The 14,460-nt window shown below is 39.9% G+C and overlaps 1 protein-coding gene and 1 long non-coding RNA gene across 3 annotated transcripts in view; one reads left to right on the plus strand and one right to left on the minus strand.

Annotated features, from left to right (window-relative positions):
- SLC44A1 (solute carrier family 44 member 1) overlaps positions 1 to 14,460 on the minus strand; it is a 67,150-nt gene that overhangs the window by 35,996 nt on the left and 16,694 nt on the right. For both annotated transcript variants that reach the window (XM_076363130.1, XM_076363129.1), the window contains exons 2-4: positions 12,557 to 12,646; positions 9,940 to 10,082; positions 1,727 to 1,863 (exon numbers count right to left, since the gene is read on the minus strand). In XM_076363130.1, coding sequence (XP_076219245.1) covers positions 1,727 to 1,863; positions 9,940 to 10,082; positions 12,557 to 12,646 — 370 coding nt within the window. The remainder of the gene's footprint in view (positions 1 to 1,726; positions 1,864 to 9,939; positions 10,083 to 12,556; positions 12,647 to 14,460) is intronic.
- Positions 4,218 to 6,502, plus strand: LOC143173105 (uncharacterized). Its single transcript, XR_012997471.1, has 2 exons — positions 4,218 to 4,349; positions 5,622 to 6,502. It is a non-coding gene; the product is annotated as an uncharacterized LOC143173105 (long non-coding RNA).

Below are 14,460 nucleotides of genomic sequence, written 5' to 3' on the forward strand. Positions count from 1 at the left end.
TTTCTCTGAACGGTGTGATTCCAGTCTTGCAGAAAGTTCATCTACAAAAGGAAAGCTCAGTTTAGTTTAGTACCTGTTTTTGATAAGCCCAACATCATATAATGAAAATTCGAAATGGAACTCATTAATGATTCTGTTCTGCTGTAACACCAGGTTTCATAATTTTGACCAAGCTTCTGTAAACTGAAACAACTGGCTGTGATATTAATTTAAAAAAAAATATTTTACCTTTAGGTTTTAAAATCTAAAACACTAAGAGAGATACAGTTAGAATGGAGAATCATGAGGACAAGGCATAGCAAGTTTTAGGAAGAGTGGGTTTTGGCGTACTTTAAAAGTACACCAGTTCAGTTATACTGAACATATTTCGGGCACAGTTAATAAGAGACTTGACTTACAAACATAGAAACAATGTTTGTAGTAAAGCAAGGCATGGCTGCATTTCATTGTTTCAAGAGGTACTCAAGAAACTCCACTACTAATGACCTTGACTTCACACCAACAAATAACTGGCCTGCATTAGTTAAGAAAAACACAGCATGCTCAGATAAGGGGTAAAGAGTAAAACTGTAGATATTGGCTAGTTTCACTGTGGGCTTGTATTTGACAACAGTGCACAGATCACACGAGGAAGCTCCCCTTCTCAGACCACGCGCTGCACTGTGCTGGCACAGCTGTTCGTGCAGCTCCACGCATGCTGTCATGCCACATGGTAGTTCAGCTCCCCGATTCAGGCTGTCAGACACCCAGGTGTGTGGGCACAATGCAGTGGGAGACCCAAGGGCACTAACAGTGTCCCAAGGCCGCTTCAGCTCACTCTGCTTTCAAACAAGAAGTACTCACATAACCTGTACCAGAACAGAAATCAATGTTTCATTTCCTTCTATGAAAAGTAATCAGTTCCACTGCTTTGAACTTGGTCACCCAGACTGACTCATCATTAGCCAAGTATCTTGCAAAGACATCTTACCGCGGCATTTTAAAAGATTAAGTAGGGAAGTTTAGGACAAACGGTGCCACTTGAATAGCTGAAAACCCCTGAAATTTCCTCAAATTAAGTTTTTATCTTCACTTTCTTTTGGAAGGTCCAAAAGTTGGTTCTCTCATGCATTTTATTCCATACAGTGTTAAAATATGAATTGAGCTAGTAATATCGGTATTATTAGTACAGAGAAGAAGTACTGCTCTTAGGGGAGATGGGGTACAATATATCATTTGTTAATACAGTCAGTTTCCTTTACACAAAAAAGAAAAGTCTAAGAAAACAAAAAAAAACAAGAACCGCACTGTAGCACTGAATGAAAGCAGGAATATTTTCACATCCACAGCCACTCAGTGCAGCAAGTGCTGTTCAATAGCAGCATTGCTCTCACTAACCCCATATACATGAGGACATTTCAACAGCATTACTGTTAAGCAGCAATGTCAGAACATTTCCGAAGGAGTTGAGAACATATCCTACAGTCAGACATTCCCTCAAATTATTGTTATGCTTTGTACTCCTGTTTTAACAATGAGCTTTCAAAGCTGTCCAAGACATGACAGAACAGAAGCATATCAATACTGTAAGATATATTAAAGTTTTAGCTTAATAAAAATATCACATTATTTCTACTGATATTTCTTAATACATATTTCATTTTTAGTTCAGCTAATGCACAAGTCTTTTTTTAATCCTATGAAAATATCTGGTACGTTAACAAAAACAGACATGCTTTTTGCATACCATTAGTTTCTGCAAATTTCTGAATATCAGCCAGAGTTTTTAGTTCTTTCCTTGGGCAAGCTGATACACACAAAGCAAGAGACTTGATCCTCTGATGTACTAGATCAATGTTGCATGGATCCAAGAAGAACACATACCTAGGGGGAAAAAAAAGGTAAATTACTTATATTTTAATTAACACTGAACAAAATCAATTTCATTTCAAACTAAAGGATTCAGCCAAGACTAACCTTCAGTCTTCCCAGAAACACAGAAAAGTGTGTCATGTACTCAACATATGCACCACAAATATATGGATATTTATATACTTCCAGATCACACAGAAAGGATGTTTAACTCTACCAGATTCAAGTCCATTCAAATGGTGCTGTGCATAAAAACAGCTGCACTTCTACCGTTCCTCTTCGCAGATACGAGTCTAAACATTCACAAACAAAGCTTCACTCCAACCTTAAACGTGACTTCAAGATTTCCAACTTTTTCCAAAAAGACCCAACAAACCCCATAAGGTTATACTTTGCTGCAAAAAGGACGAAGTCCATAGCTATTTTAATGAATACACATAATAGCAGTAATTAAGAACAGCTTTTTGGTTTAGATTTATTTTCCACACCACTGGTCCTTATGACTGAGCAGCTTACTTCAGTATTTATTTTGAAATAAAAATTGTTCAGTATTTCAAGTTGAACTATCTAATGTTCAAGTGCAGTATTTTAAAGAGGTTCTGTTTGTTAACTTTCCATGATGCGTCACTGTCATTTAAAAACCCAATGCATGAAGTATGTATTATAGCTTCCTAGCTAACATCTTCTCCTGGCTATACACATTTCATCCCAAACGCTAACCCTACGGTATTGTCCGTCCATTCATGGTATAATACAGACGCAGAATGGTTTTCTATTCTGAAGTTGAACAAGTCTTTCAAATTCCTACAATTCTGGTGATATATTATGCATTGAAATACTCTCTTCATATTCTCTAACATCATCGTAGGAAAACACCACCAAACTGCCATATAAAATGCCATTTCTGTTTTTGCTGTCCTCACTATGGGAACTCATTACGTAATCAATAAAAATCCCTTCTGGTCCTAGAAAGCATTTAGATCCTGCCTGAACACTTCAGTCTGTATGCCAACTGCCACCTAACTTTCCCCCACAGAAAGACTGTTCTATTATCCAGTCTCAGTATACAAGAATTATTTATTAGTACGTAGTACATTCTTACTTCCCAGAAGTCCATCAAAACCCACGTCATCTATATCAACTGTAATGCGGTAATAGACTACTTGCAGTCTTAAAACATTCTCTTTCCTTGTCCACATCTCTATGAAAATTATCCAGTACTATTTGGGTTTTTTTACTTAATACTTACTGCACATCTCAGGACTCCATAGATCATGAAAGTCTAAGAAGCAAGTGCAAATATGAAAACTGTCCCGCAGACACAGCCAAAGTAACTGCATGTGAGCAATAAGCCACTAATTCCTCAGTTTTCCTTCATTTCAAAGAAAATACTCAAGTTGATACCAAGATATATAATACTTGTGTTAACTGATCACTCCTGTTACAGCTTCCTCTTCATGAGGGCAAGTTCCTGCAGTTGCTATTCCATACCGTAAGGGTACGTGGAAGGAGAATGTCTGCTGCTTTGAGGGTATCTGGCCAAAGGAGCTACAAACAAGAACCTACAGAGTCAAACCTGACCGACACGTGGTAAGGGAGGTTGTTATAGGAACAAACCTGGTCAGTTGCACTAATTGGTAAGGATATGTGGAGTGTGAGAATTCTTATCTTTCAGTAAGATTATCTGGCTAAGCACCTTGCCAAATTGTGATGATAAGGAAAAGGAGGGAGACACTCAGACATAAAACTTGACCAATTAGTGTTAATGAAAACAATAACCAGAAACAAACCCCATCAATCACAACTGATGGGCTATCAAGAAACTGCAGGCAGGGATTTGCAACTGATAAGGATGCAAACCCGAAGGTGCAGGATGCAGGAGGGGTCAGTGGGACTGTGCCAGATGCTGAGGGAATGTGCATGGGACAGAATTCAGGGAGAAACAAAGAGGGGAGGCAGACAGAAAGGGTTGTAAAAGGGGACAGTTGCGTGTAAGCTGATGTTGGTCAGTACATTGGTCTGACTGAGCCCGGCGCCTGATCCCTGCAGTCTGTCCTATGCTTTTACTAAATGCTTTCTTAACTCTCTCTGCCTAATTCCAGTCTCTATCCCACGTGCACGGATGCTGCAAGTGCTGCAAGGATCAATTGCCAGCTACTGTCAGGAGTGGCATGATGGATTCGGTGCCAGCAATTGGAGTCAGACCAGGGGTTTGGGTGCCCCAGGCCTGTGGTGTCAGCTACCAAAGCGAGTGGGGTCTCAGTGCCAGCAACTGAGGCAGGGAGGGGTCTTGGCCACCAGCCACTGGGGTGGGAACAATGTGTGTCCCAAAAAAAACCAGCTACAGAGGTGAAGGGCTCAGCACAGGTGGCTGGAGCAGGACCATGGGTCACAGCCCATGTGGTGCTGGCTGTTGGCAGGGGCTGAGCATCGGTACCTTCCCTGAAGTGGGTGTGCACATGTGAAACTCACCAGCAAACTCCAAGCTGTACCAGCAGGTGAGTAGGAGGCTCTGGGTCCAGGCAGAGGTGTCAGGTGGGTGGAAGGTCTGTGCTGGTGTTTGGGGGACCTGTGAGCGTGGGGTGCCTGTGGGATGAGTGTGTGAGTGTTTGCTAGTGAGCACCAAGCTGGACCAGCTGTCAGGTAGGGGCGACCCATGGGGCAGGTAAGGGGGCCTAGGATCAGGGCAGGGGTGCTGGGTGGGCAGAGAGGCTGTGCTGGTACTTGGGAGATCCATAAATGTGCATGTGCTTGTGAACCTGGAGAGTGTCATGTGCGTGCCTGCACTAGTGACCTTCTGTCTCTGCCAGCCCTTGAGGAGGAGGGGACATCACTGTGCTTGTGTTTATTTAAGTCCCACATTGTGGGTGCTGTTGAAGGCAGCGCCTCGTCAGTGCCAGTCCGTGTAACCAGCCATGTCAGTGTCCCATGTGTGCCTGTCCATCCACATCCCTCAGCCCAGGCAGAGACCCTGGGTCCTGGGATGTATCAGGCTGGGCTCCGGTGGCCAGACAGGAGGCTCCTCCAAATGTCCCTTAACATGTATTACCTAAGGAAACCAAGTCAGGAATGTCAGCATTAACAAGCTAGAATCCAGCCCACTTCTACAGTGATTTAAACTCAAGGGCCAAGCTAGAATTTTCATGGCCAGAAGAAATTACAGTATTTCGTAAAAAACACTACAATTTTAACTCAAGCCTGAAAATTTAGAAATACAATGCAACTATAGTGCTGTATGCAGTTTTGACAGAAGCGTGCTGTGTTGGCATACCCTTAAACAGACACATGTAATTTGAACACCGCCTTGCATGGTTCAGAGACAGTTCTGACAGCAATAAGGCAGCTGCAAAGCAAACTCCAAGCTATCAAATCTGTGGCTTCAATCCATGGTCTAAGAAGACAGAAGTAAGATTTTTTTAATTTCTAGCAGCTAAAACAAGACTCAAAATGCTAGGCGCACCAGCATTGCAGAGGAAAAGGTATTTTGGTTTTTGGTTTTTGGTTTTAAAGCTTACTTACTCAAAGTAAGTGATTTTACTGCAAAAAATTCCATACTGTGTCACCACAGAACAGGTTTTGTTGCTCACTAGAAGAACGTACTTACATGCTTTGTACTGCAATTTCAGAACAACAGACTAATCTGTTGATAAGAAAGTAACTTAGATCAGCAATACAAAGACTGACGTAAACAAAGTAATCATATTGTTAGAGATGCTTCAACACTGCAAATGAAAATTTGTTTGCTATAGGAAATTCTTTCTGTAACCTAGGAAGCATCTTTATGCATCTTTATGAAGTATCAGCCCTTCAGAGAACGACTTGGGGGTACTGGTGGATGAGAAGCTGGACATGAGCCGACAATGTGCACTCGCAGCCCAGAAGGCCAATCGTATCCTGGGCTGCATCAAAAGAAACGTGGCCAGCAGGTTGAGGGAGGTGATTCTGCCCCTCTACTCTGCTCTGGTGAGACCCCACCTGGAGTACTGCGTCCAGCTCTGGAGCCCTCAGTACAGGAAAGACATGGACCTGTTGGAGCGGGTCCAGAGGAGGGTCACAAAAATGATGAGAGGGATGGAAGACCTCTCCTATGAAGAAAGGCTGAGAGAGTTGGGGCTGTTCAACCCAGAGAAGAGAAGGCTCTGGGGAGACCTTATTGTGGCCTTTCAGTACTTAAAGGGGGCTTATAAGAAAGATGTTTTTTATGAGGGCCTGTACTGATAGGACCAGGGGTAACAGTTTTAAACTATGAGAGGGTAGATTTAGATTCGCTATAAGGAAGAAATTCTTTACTATGAGGGTGGTGAGACACTGGAACAGGTTGCCCAGACAAGTGATGGACGCCCCATCCCTGGAAGTGTTCACGGTCAGGTTGGACGGGGCTTTGAGCAACCTGATCTAGTGAAAGAGGTCCCTGCCCATGGCGGGGGGGGGTTGGACTAGATCATCCTTAAAGGTCCCTTCCAACCCAAACCCATTCTATGGTTATATGATTCTTTGATCTTAACAAACCACTTTTCTCAAAATCAGTTTGTTAAAAGAATGTCTGAAATACAGCATGAGGAAAAAGTTACTTGAGTAAAAATAACTGCATGTAATTTTTTAATATGTCTACCTCCTGTCACCATAATAAAAATAAGAAATTTTAAGCTCATCTTTAATTTTAAGCTGATTCCTATACATAAAGGAAAATAAGGAAAGAGTTTAACTTTTCAAAAGCAATGGTGTCTGAAAATATGGTCAAGTTGTCCATCCTGAGGCATGTAATTCAAAATGAACTTCACTACAACTTTTCAAAACATATCATAACTTTTTTTTTAACAGATCTATAAGATAACCTTCCTTACGCTTTAGTACCATTTTGAGCTTATATTGCAATGTGTTTCTTTTTTCACTTCTGAAAGAAAAATCCAGATTTCTAGGCAAGTAATTAAAAATATAATTTCAAAATGACCAGAGGTTAAAAAAAAAACCAAACAACAATTTTGGTTTCTGACTGGTAGTTTACTAGACAAGTGTCCCATTACCTATTCATGCCCATGAGAAATACACCAGTCTCCTCTTCCCTTGCAAAAACAGGAAGACAAAGCATCATCATTTTGTACACTACACCTTGATTCTGGAAGCACTGTGGCAAGTCATATGAACAAGCTTATCTTACGTTCAAGTATTTTGTACACTCTTATATTTGCCAGTGTCACTGATTTTCTGTCAGCCCTCAAGGCCTCTCTTTATAGGCAAATGCGTACTTTACAGAACAGCCATTCACTGTGATCTACAAACATCTTACCACAATAAAGGAGAAGTGAATTAAGTGATCACACCCACTCTAAACAAATTATGGGTAGGGCATATACAGTTTCACTCAACCAAATTCTCTGTATGCGTGCTGCAAACTCTCCGTGGGTTTTCCCACTAACTAAATCCCAAGCATTTTCCTGAGTCAACAGCATTTATTAAGGTGGAATGCCACCCTAACTCTTCCCTATAGCTGTACATGCGCATGTTCTCGTACTTGAGTGAACAAGCACAAACCGAATTCTGTCCAAGCAGCAAAGTATTGGTGATCAAAAATCAGACTGAACTAGCATTTCAGGGACTTATATTTGGCTACCATAGTCATCATTTATTTGCAAAGAAAGGGTCATTTTTTAATCCCCTTATAACTGTCAGAACTTGAAAAGCAAGGAGCTAATTTATTATTGAAGCAGATAGGTTTAATGAGAATTCACTGCCAGGACTAGATTATAATCCCATGTCTGACTCTAGAGCACAGCCTATTAAAGCTGTACTGTGTTTTCTTTGTAAAAATAACGAGATGCCTGATTCACTCTTCGTTGATGAGACCAGGCTGTAAAATCCTCCTTCCCAACATTTCATCTCACTGGTTTCAGCATATCTGATGCACATGGATCAAATCATATCGCTGTGAGGATTCTGCTCTTCACCCTTACCACCCAGATTTCCATATCCACACAGACCACATCCATTTCACTTCCTCATTACAGTGCCGATGGGTTGCTGTCATTTACAAGGAAGAAAATGTTATTTTTACAGATGATTTAGCTTTTCTGCCTTGGACTGGGAAATGAAGACAGAATTACCCTGCAAGCAGAATGAAATGAGAATAACTTCATGTTTCCAGAACCACATTCGTAGAGCTTAAAGCCCTTTCTTTCTCTACACAAACTGAAATGTACGGGCAGGAAGAAGAGTTTATTTTTACAGGCTGTCTGAAAAGTATTCCTATAAAATAGCATGACATACTCCCATGAACTGCACCTCAGACACTGCAGGAACTCCATCTGCTAGGGACTGATGCGAAGCAGATAGCTTTTTAAATTTGCTTGGCAATTTTTCAGAAGAAACTATATGGTGTGAGAGTGGGAAGGATCACTCGCTTATAAAAGAACTGGCCTCCTCCAAAGCTGGGTACCCTGGACTTGTACCAGGCACTTCACTGTGAACAGTTATAGAATAATCTGCCTTGGTAGAAGGTTTTCTCTCACCCTCAACCAAATAGAAATGATGATATCCTGTATGAGTGTATCCTCAAGCCATGATAACTTTATTAGAAAAACGTAACCCTTTTGAACCTTATTAAGACTTGGACAAGCAACGGGCTCTGTCTATTAACTGTTAAAAATAGTCTCAATATTTTTATTTGCTGTCTTTCGATCTTGCCTTTACAAGAGGAAATCACTTAGCAGTGGTAGATGTTTCTCCTCATGATGGCCTGATTTCTGTCACATGTAGGAGACTATTACACTATTAATTGTTACATTTCAATAGGGTGTCTGAGTTTCTCCACCTTCACACAAACTCAGATACCATTTCTTTCTAGAGGTAAGTTTAAAATTATAATTTTATAATTTGTATTTTCTCTCACAACGCAAGAATGACAATTTTGTACTGAATACACCTGATTTTAGAAAGCACTAAAATACTTGTATAAAAAAGTAGGAAAATTACGCTGCATAAGTTTTAAGCCCTTCAACCCTCCTGGAAGCTGTGATTAGATCAAGAAATTATTCTTTTGACAGAAGATATCTGTAAAAAATTTCAGGCTATTTTATTTAACTCAAATTCTTCTGGAAACACACCAATTACCTAGCCATATTAAATCTTAAATCAGATATTTAGAAATCTTTAGTATAGCAACTGAAAATAAGCAGATCTTAGGAAAGCATCCTTCCAAAATAATTCATGCAAATTACGGATTTTCTGTTAGTCTGAAGGTAAAGCGTGAAGTAAAAGGCTATCATTCTCAGAAATTAAAGACTTTTTAGTTGTTTGAAGTAATCAACAGTGAAAGAAACATCTTTTTTGTCACTGTTCTAAGATCAGACTAAATAGTTTACTTTCTCAAGTCACCCAAGTTGTACAGATGCACTCTGAGCACTGACTGGCAGACAGACCCCAACAGACATGCACAGGTTTTCAACCCATCAGTCCAGAATTCTTGCTACTCAGCTCCAGAACTACTACTGCAGTATGTTTTTCTGCACAATAGATAGGAAATACCTGTGCTAGTTCTGACCTGTATGTGTTTTAACATGACACTGCTTAATAAGAGCTGTGTGCTGCTTAAAATTGTGCATTTTCCCCACAAGCCACTTACATATATTCTGCTCACAGTTTAAATTTTACAGTCTCATTTTCATGTGTTGGATATATCCCATCTCCCCCTAAACTCAGTGGCAGAAACTGAGCATACAACATCAAAAGCAAACCACTTCTACACAGATATCAAAGGCCTGCTCCCAAATCTGAGAATACTTGTCATACCTAAAACTAACAAAAAAGATTCTTCAGTGGCCTGATACAATCTGTTACATGAAGTGGATGTTAAGAAAGGGAAACTCCTCAATGTCTTAGCTGTACTCATATTGTACATCTGTCAGCATACACTCTCCAAGTACTTTTGATGGTTGTTACAAAAGATAGTTGTTCTCTAGGTGAGAAGAGTGGAGGACAAGTAGGAATGAGTTAGCGTATCCCTTTTCCCATTTTATTGAAAACCACTCTCAAAGGAAGAAAGATTTTGCCTTTCCTGGTTTACAGAATGAAGCAACTGAATCACATACTCACTTCTTGTGTGTGAGGTCCAGACCACTGTTGACTATTCCCTCCACCTTGACATTTTTCTGTCCACAAATATTTCCGTAACTGTCGTATCCTGAAAGCAGTCTTGCAGCTGCTCCTGTAGCTATTGAAAAGCCACAGATAAAACCCTGGAGGAGGAAAGAAAACAGTTTAGTAATACTCTGACAGATGGGAAAAGTCAGTTTAGTTCGTTTCTAAGCAGAGGTTCTTTAAAAATTCTTTCAGACTGAAAAAGGAAAGACAAGGACCGTCCACAGAGATCTGTTGTGCAATTATAAAATTGAATGCAAGGCAAAAGAGGATTCAGACATCTAACACGGCATGTTATCCAAGCATAGTTAAGAATCTTGTAGGTGTTTTTTTGAGAGTCATATTGTCAGCAAGTCGTGCATGAAGCAGAAGTGAGGCTAAGGGCAGACAGTGATGGAGAGCTATGAGCAGAGCTGGAGTTGTCAAGGGTTAGTATGCATCTTAGAGGATTCCAGACAGTCCAGATTTCCTTGCTTTAAGGTTTTTTTTTCCCTTCAAATTATATGCTTTCAAAGATGAGCTAGAATGAAGAGGCCTATCTGACATAAGTTCCTTTTAAGGAAATCCTCTAAAACAAGTGACCAGGTCAAGGCCACTATGGTTCCAGATGCTGCGTTCAAATGCAGGAAAGCAACAGACGCAGAGCAAGCGAACACAAAGTGGCTCAGTCAGAGTAATGTGGAAAATACCCAATGTCAGGCAGGTCGTGCTGTGAACTTTCAGAGATATTTCACTAGCAAAACCAAGATCAAGGCGGCGATTATGCAAACAGGAGACTGGCCCAAAATAATCATTAGCTCTCTAGCAACACCACTGACAAGGAGAAGTGAACCATCAGCTCGCTCCACTACCATCAATGAACTGTTTTTACAGATGAGGCAAGTTAAGATTTGAGAAGGAGAAGCAGAGTAAGCAGCTGAGACAAATGCGTGCAGCAACAGATGGCAGTGACAGGATCAGATGAGATGATGACAACAGGTAATGAAGTCGGCATGGAACAGTTAAAATGTGGGTGGTTTTAAAGGTCTGAAGATACAGGAGAGTGACCTTCTCTGACAGGCTATCACTATAGAGAAATTCCAGACAGCAAGCTGGTCATTATCTTTCTCTTGCTAACGCACTAATGCACTTACAGACTTAATACTCAAAGTGAAAACAAGGGCAAAGTGAGCAAAAGGCTATCACAAGTAATAATTAAAGCTGATTTCCAGCACTCACTTTCAATTTCTCAGATCCCTTACTATTCTGTAAAGGACTTACTAGCATGCATTTTACATACAGTAGTACTCAGGTTCTTGGCTGGTTCAAGAATTTTCTCCCTACACACAGGGTAAGGGAAACCATGCAATTCCTCTCCCATCTAAGCTAATTTATAACAGTGCGGGGATGCCCTCCTGACCCATCATGGTATCTGACCCTTCACGTGAAGTCCCCTAGAACAGCAACTAACAGGGTATTTGACCCAATGGGATAATTGCTCTGTGTATCATATCGCTTAGACAGGAAAATCTGGGACACTCAGCCACAGCAGACTAATTTATAATTGGGGGAACAGGTAGGTGTAGACTGAGTAGCCAGGGAACATCAAAAAAGGCAGGAAAAAAACAACCACAAAAAAGAGCTGCTGGTTTTAGGAAGTACTGTGCTTTTTACGATTTTAAGATATTCACATTACAGTGAGAATATGATTCATATGATTTAAACAAAACATTATTATCTTTGCATTTGAAGCACAGCCAATGACAAACACTTCGGGGAAAGAAAAATTTTTCCATGGAATAATTCCAAAAACGAGAGACCACCGGACAGTGGAAAAGAAAGCTGACAGCATAGAAGCCTCAAAGTCCTCAGGGCTACTGCTTGCAACACAGCAGTACAAGACAGCAAGACAGTGACAGATATTCTCTGTTTAGGAAGAACAGCATATGTAGATTCATGAAACAAAATAAGATTAAAAGACATGTATTTCTAGTTTTCACTAATCTGCAGCTCTTGGATATTTGGTTTTTTAATATAAAGTGCACAGTGTTGTGAGGCTGCCATGAGAAAGGTGATGGTTTCATCATACAGGACAAAGCTGGGATAACTTGGAAAGAAAGATCTTACCATTAGTAATATGATTGTTAATAGTAGGTGCTTCTACTAAGCATCCAAGAAAAAAACAGTCAACTGTGTGATATTCAGAATCATTGTTTCTCAGCAAAAAGTTTACTGTGATTCACAGAACCATTTACCAGACTCAAAGCTATCATTTCTGGGACATCCACAGTCACATAAAGAACATGAGTCAAGTGATACCTCACCATGCTGAAAATCACTTACAAATGAAACTGGAGTTTCAGGGGAAGAGGAGCTGGAGCAAGAACTGGCACAAACAATAAATTATGGATCCCTACCGAAGGTCTTTGATAGTACATACTACCCATTTCTGTTCTACAGCTGATGGCTCCCATGCCAGTATACCCTGACCTTACCCAGTGACTAAGTTACTGAAGGGTTTTAAAACTTCTTTCTAATGAGTGCGAACTCTTCAACTATGTAACATTCACAGAATCCTTTGAGTTTTACTCACCATTCCTACACAGAAGAGGATGAATAAGAGCAGCCATGGTACATCTGTGCAGCTGTGGTCCTCCAGAGGCTTCCACTCTCGCTTGGAGCTCTTGCGTGAGAAGAGAGAGATGAGGTTAACAACACTTTTTTAATTGTCTTCTGCTCCTAATAGAAAAAGGCAGAAAACAATTCTCCATGGCATTAACGTACAGCAGGTATTATCTTCAAAGTCCGATATAGCTGAAGCACCTTGGTCAAAAAACTTAAAGAGTGAGGCTCATGAAAGACACTTCAAAAGAAGTACCTCCACTGGAAGCTAGATCGACAAAGAATTATTTATCCAGAAAACAGGTAATTTACCCAGGAATTTACAGGTATTTATCCACAAAACAGGTTATTTTCACTTATTTTTTATTAACAGAAAAGAGAACCTAATGGCATGGAATCAACAATATCTGCAATTGCAGTTTTCCACAGCTAACTTCCAGTAATCTGCTTTCCAAGAAGGATAAAAGGTTAAACTTTTCAAAAGCTCCTGAGTTTTAAAACACTATTGACAGGTTTAACAAGTACAGTGCACGTAGAAAGGAGGTAATAAATTGCTGTTAAAGGAACAGTTCTCTACCTGCTAAGAGGCAGCTGAGCTTAACATTTCAGCAAAGAAATCCCTAGTCAGTATTGCCCAGGTGCCAGAAAGGAAAGTCGTGTACTTAAAGGTTGAAATACTCAATGATGGAGTCTCTATTGCAAGGTGTTAAGAGTCAGTTGTAAGCAATTCAAATAGTTTCCTGCTCATGAGGTAAAATTTCTCAAGTGTGTATACACTGCTAAGATAATTAAAGTCTGTTAAAAACAGTCATTTTGCCATCTAGGCAAAATGTTTTTAAGAAAAGAATGATTTTAAGAAAAGAATGAGCATTGGCTGTAGCACAAAACTAACCACCGTATCAGAACTTATTTTAACAAAAATATTGATTATAGCTACTTTAAAAACACAGTTACACAGACAAGCTTTTTCAATTAGTTCCCAAGCACTAACTGTTCACGTATATCTACTAAGACCCAAAAAATGCACACGTTTTCATACTTGAGGAAGAAAAGGAGATTGATACAGGGAGAATACAGAACAGCTCTCTTCAGAGACAGAGCAAAAGGGGTAACCTGTTCAAATTTTGAATTCCTTTTTCCTCTCAGGACTCTGAAGCATCTTCAAGACTGTTGGCAAGGTAGCAAACATCAGTACTGAATTAAAACAGAATGGCTGGATGAAATGTCAACAGCTTTTATCTCCAGTTGTATTTTTGCAGATTTTTATCAAAAAAGCTATCGCATGTAACTCATATGATATTAGCAAGGTGGTTTTTTGCTATTCATGACTGTTTTTTGCTAATTCACAAGCACAAAGCAACCTTTTAAAATAGTACTATTAGAAAACTACAAACTGGCTACAATATAAACGAAATCCTGCATGCACCATGCTTCAAAAAGCACCGTTTTCTAAGTAGTCTGGCTTTGCATTAGGGAATTCCATGCTACTTTCGCAATCTTGTATTAAGAAGTTCCACTTGCAGATGTTACATTTATATTTTCAGTTAAAACTGTGCAAATCCACTCTGACTTCTGAGCAGTCAAACTTCTTTTTATTTTACTCAATAATCAGTAGTGAAAGGTGCTAAAAGGTCACATTATGCACTCTACTACACTCATTCAACAAAACCATCTTCTGATCCTGGCAGTTCACACTTAAAACTAACACACTATTCAAACGTAACATTTACAACAAGATTGTGACATTTATATTGTTATAATTAGCATAATTATGATTACATAAAATATGTAAAGCTTCATGCTTCCTATTCCTAAATCCACTCCAAGAACTCTGGATTCTTTAGAGATTTACTTTTATTTACAAACAGCAGAGAT

Source organism: Aptenodytes patagonicus, chromosome Z (genome assembly GCF_965638725.1).
Source record: "Aptenodytes patagonicus chromosome Z, bAptPat1.pri.cur, whole genome shotgun sequence".
Lineage (NCBI taxonomy): Eukaryota > Metazoa > Chordata > Aves > Sphenisciformes > Spheniscidae > Aptenodytes > Aptenodytes patagonicus.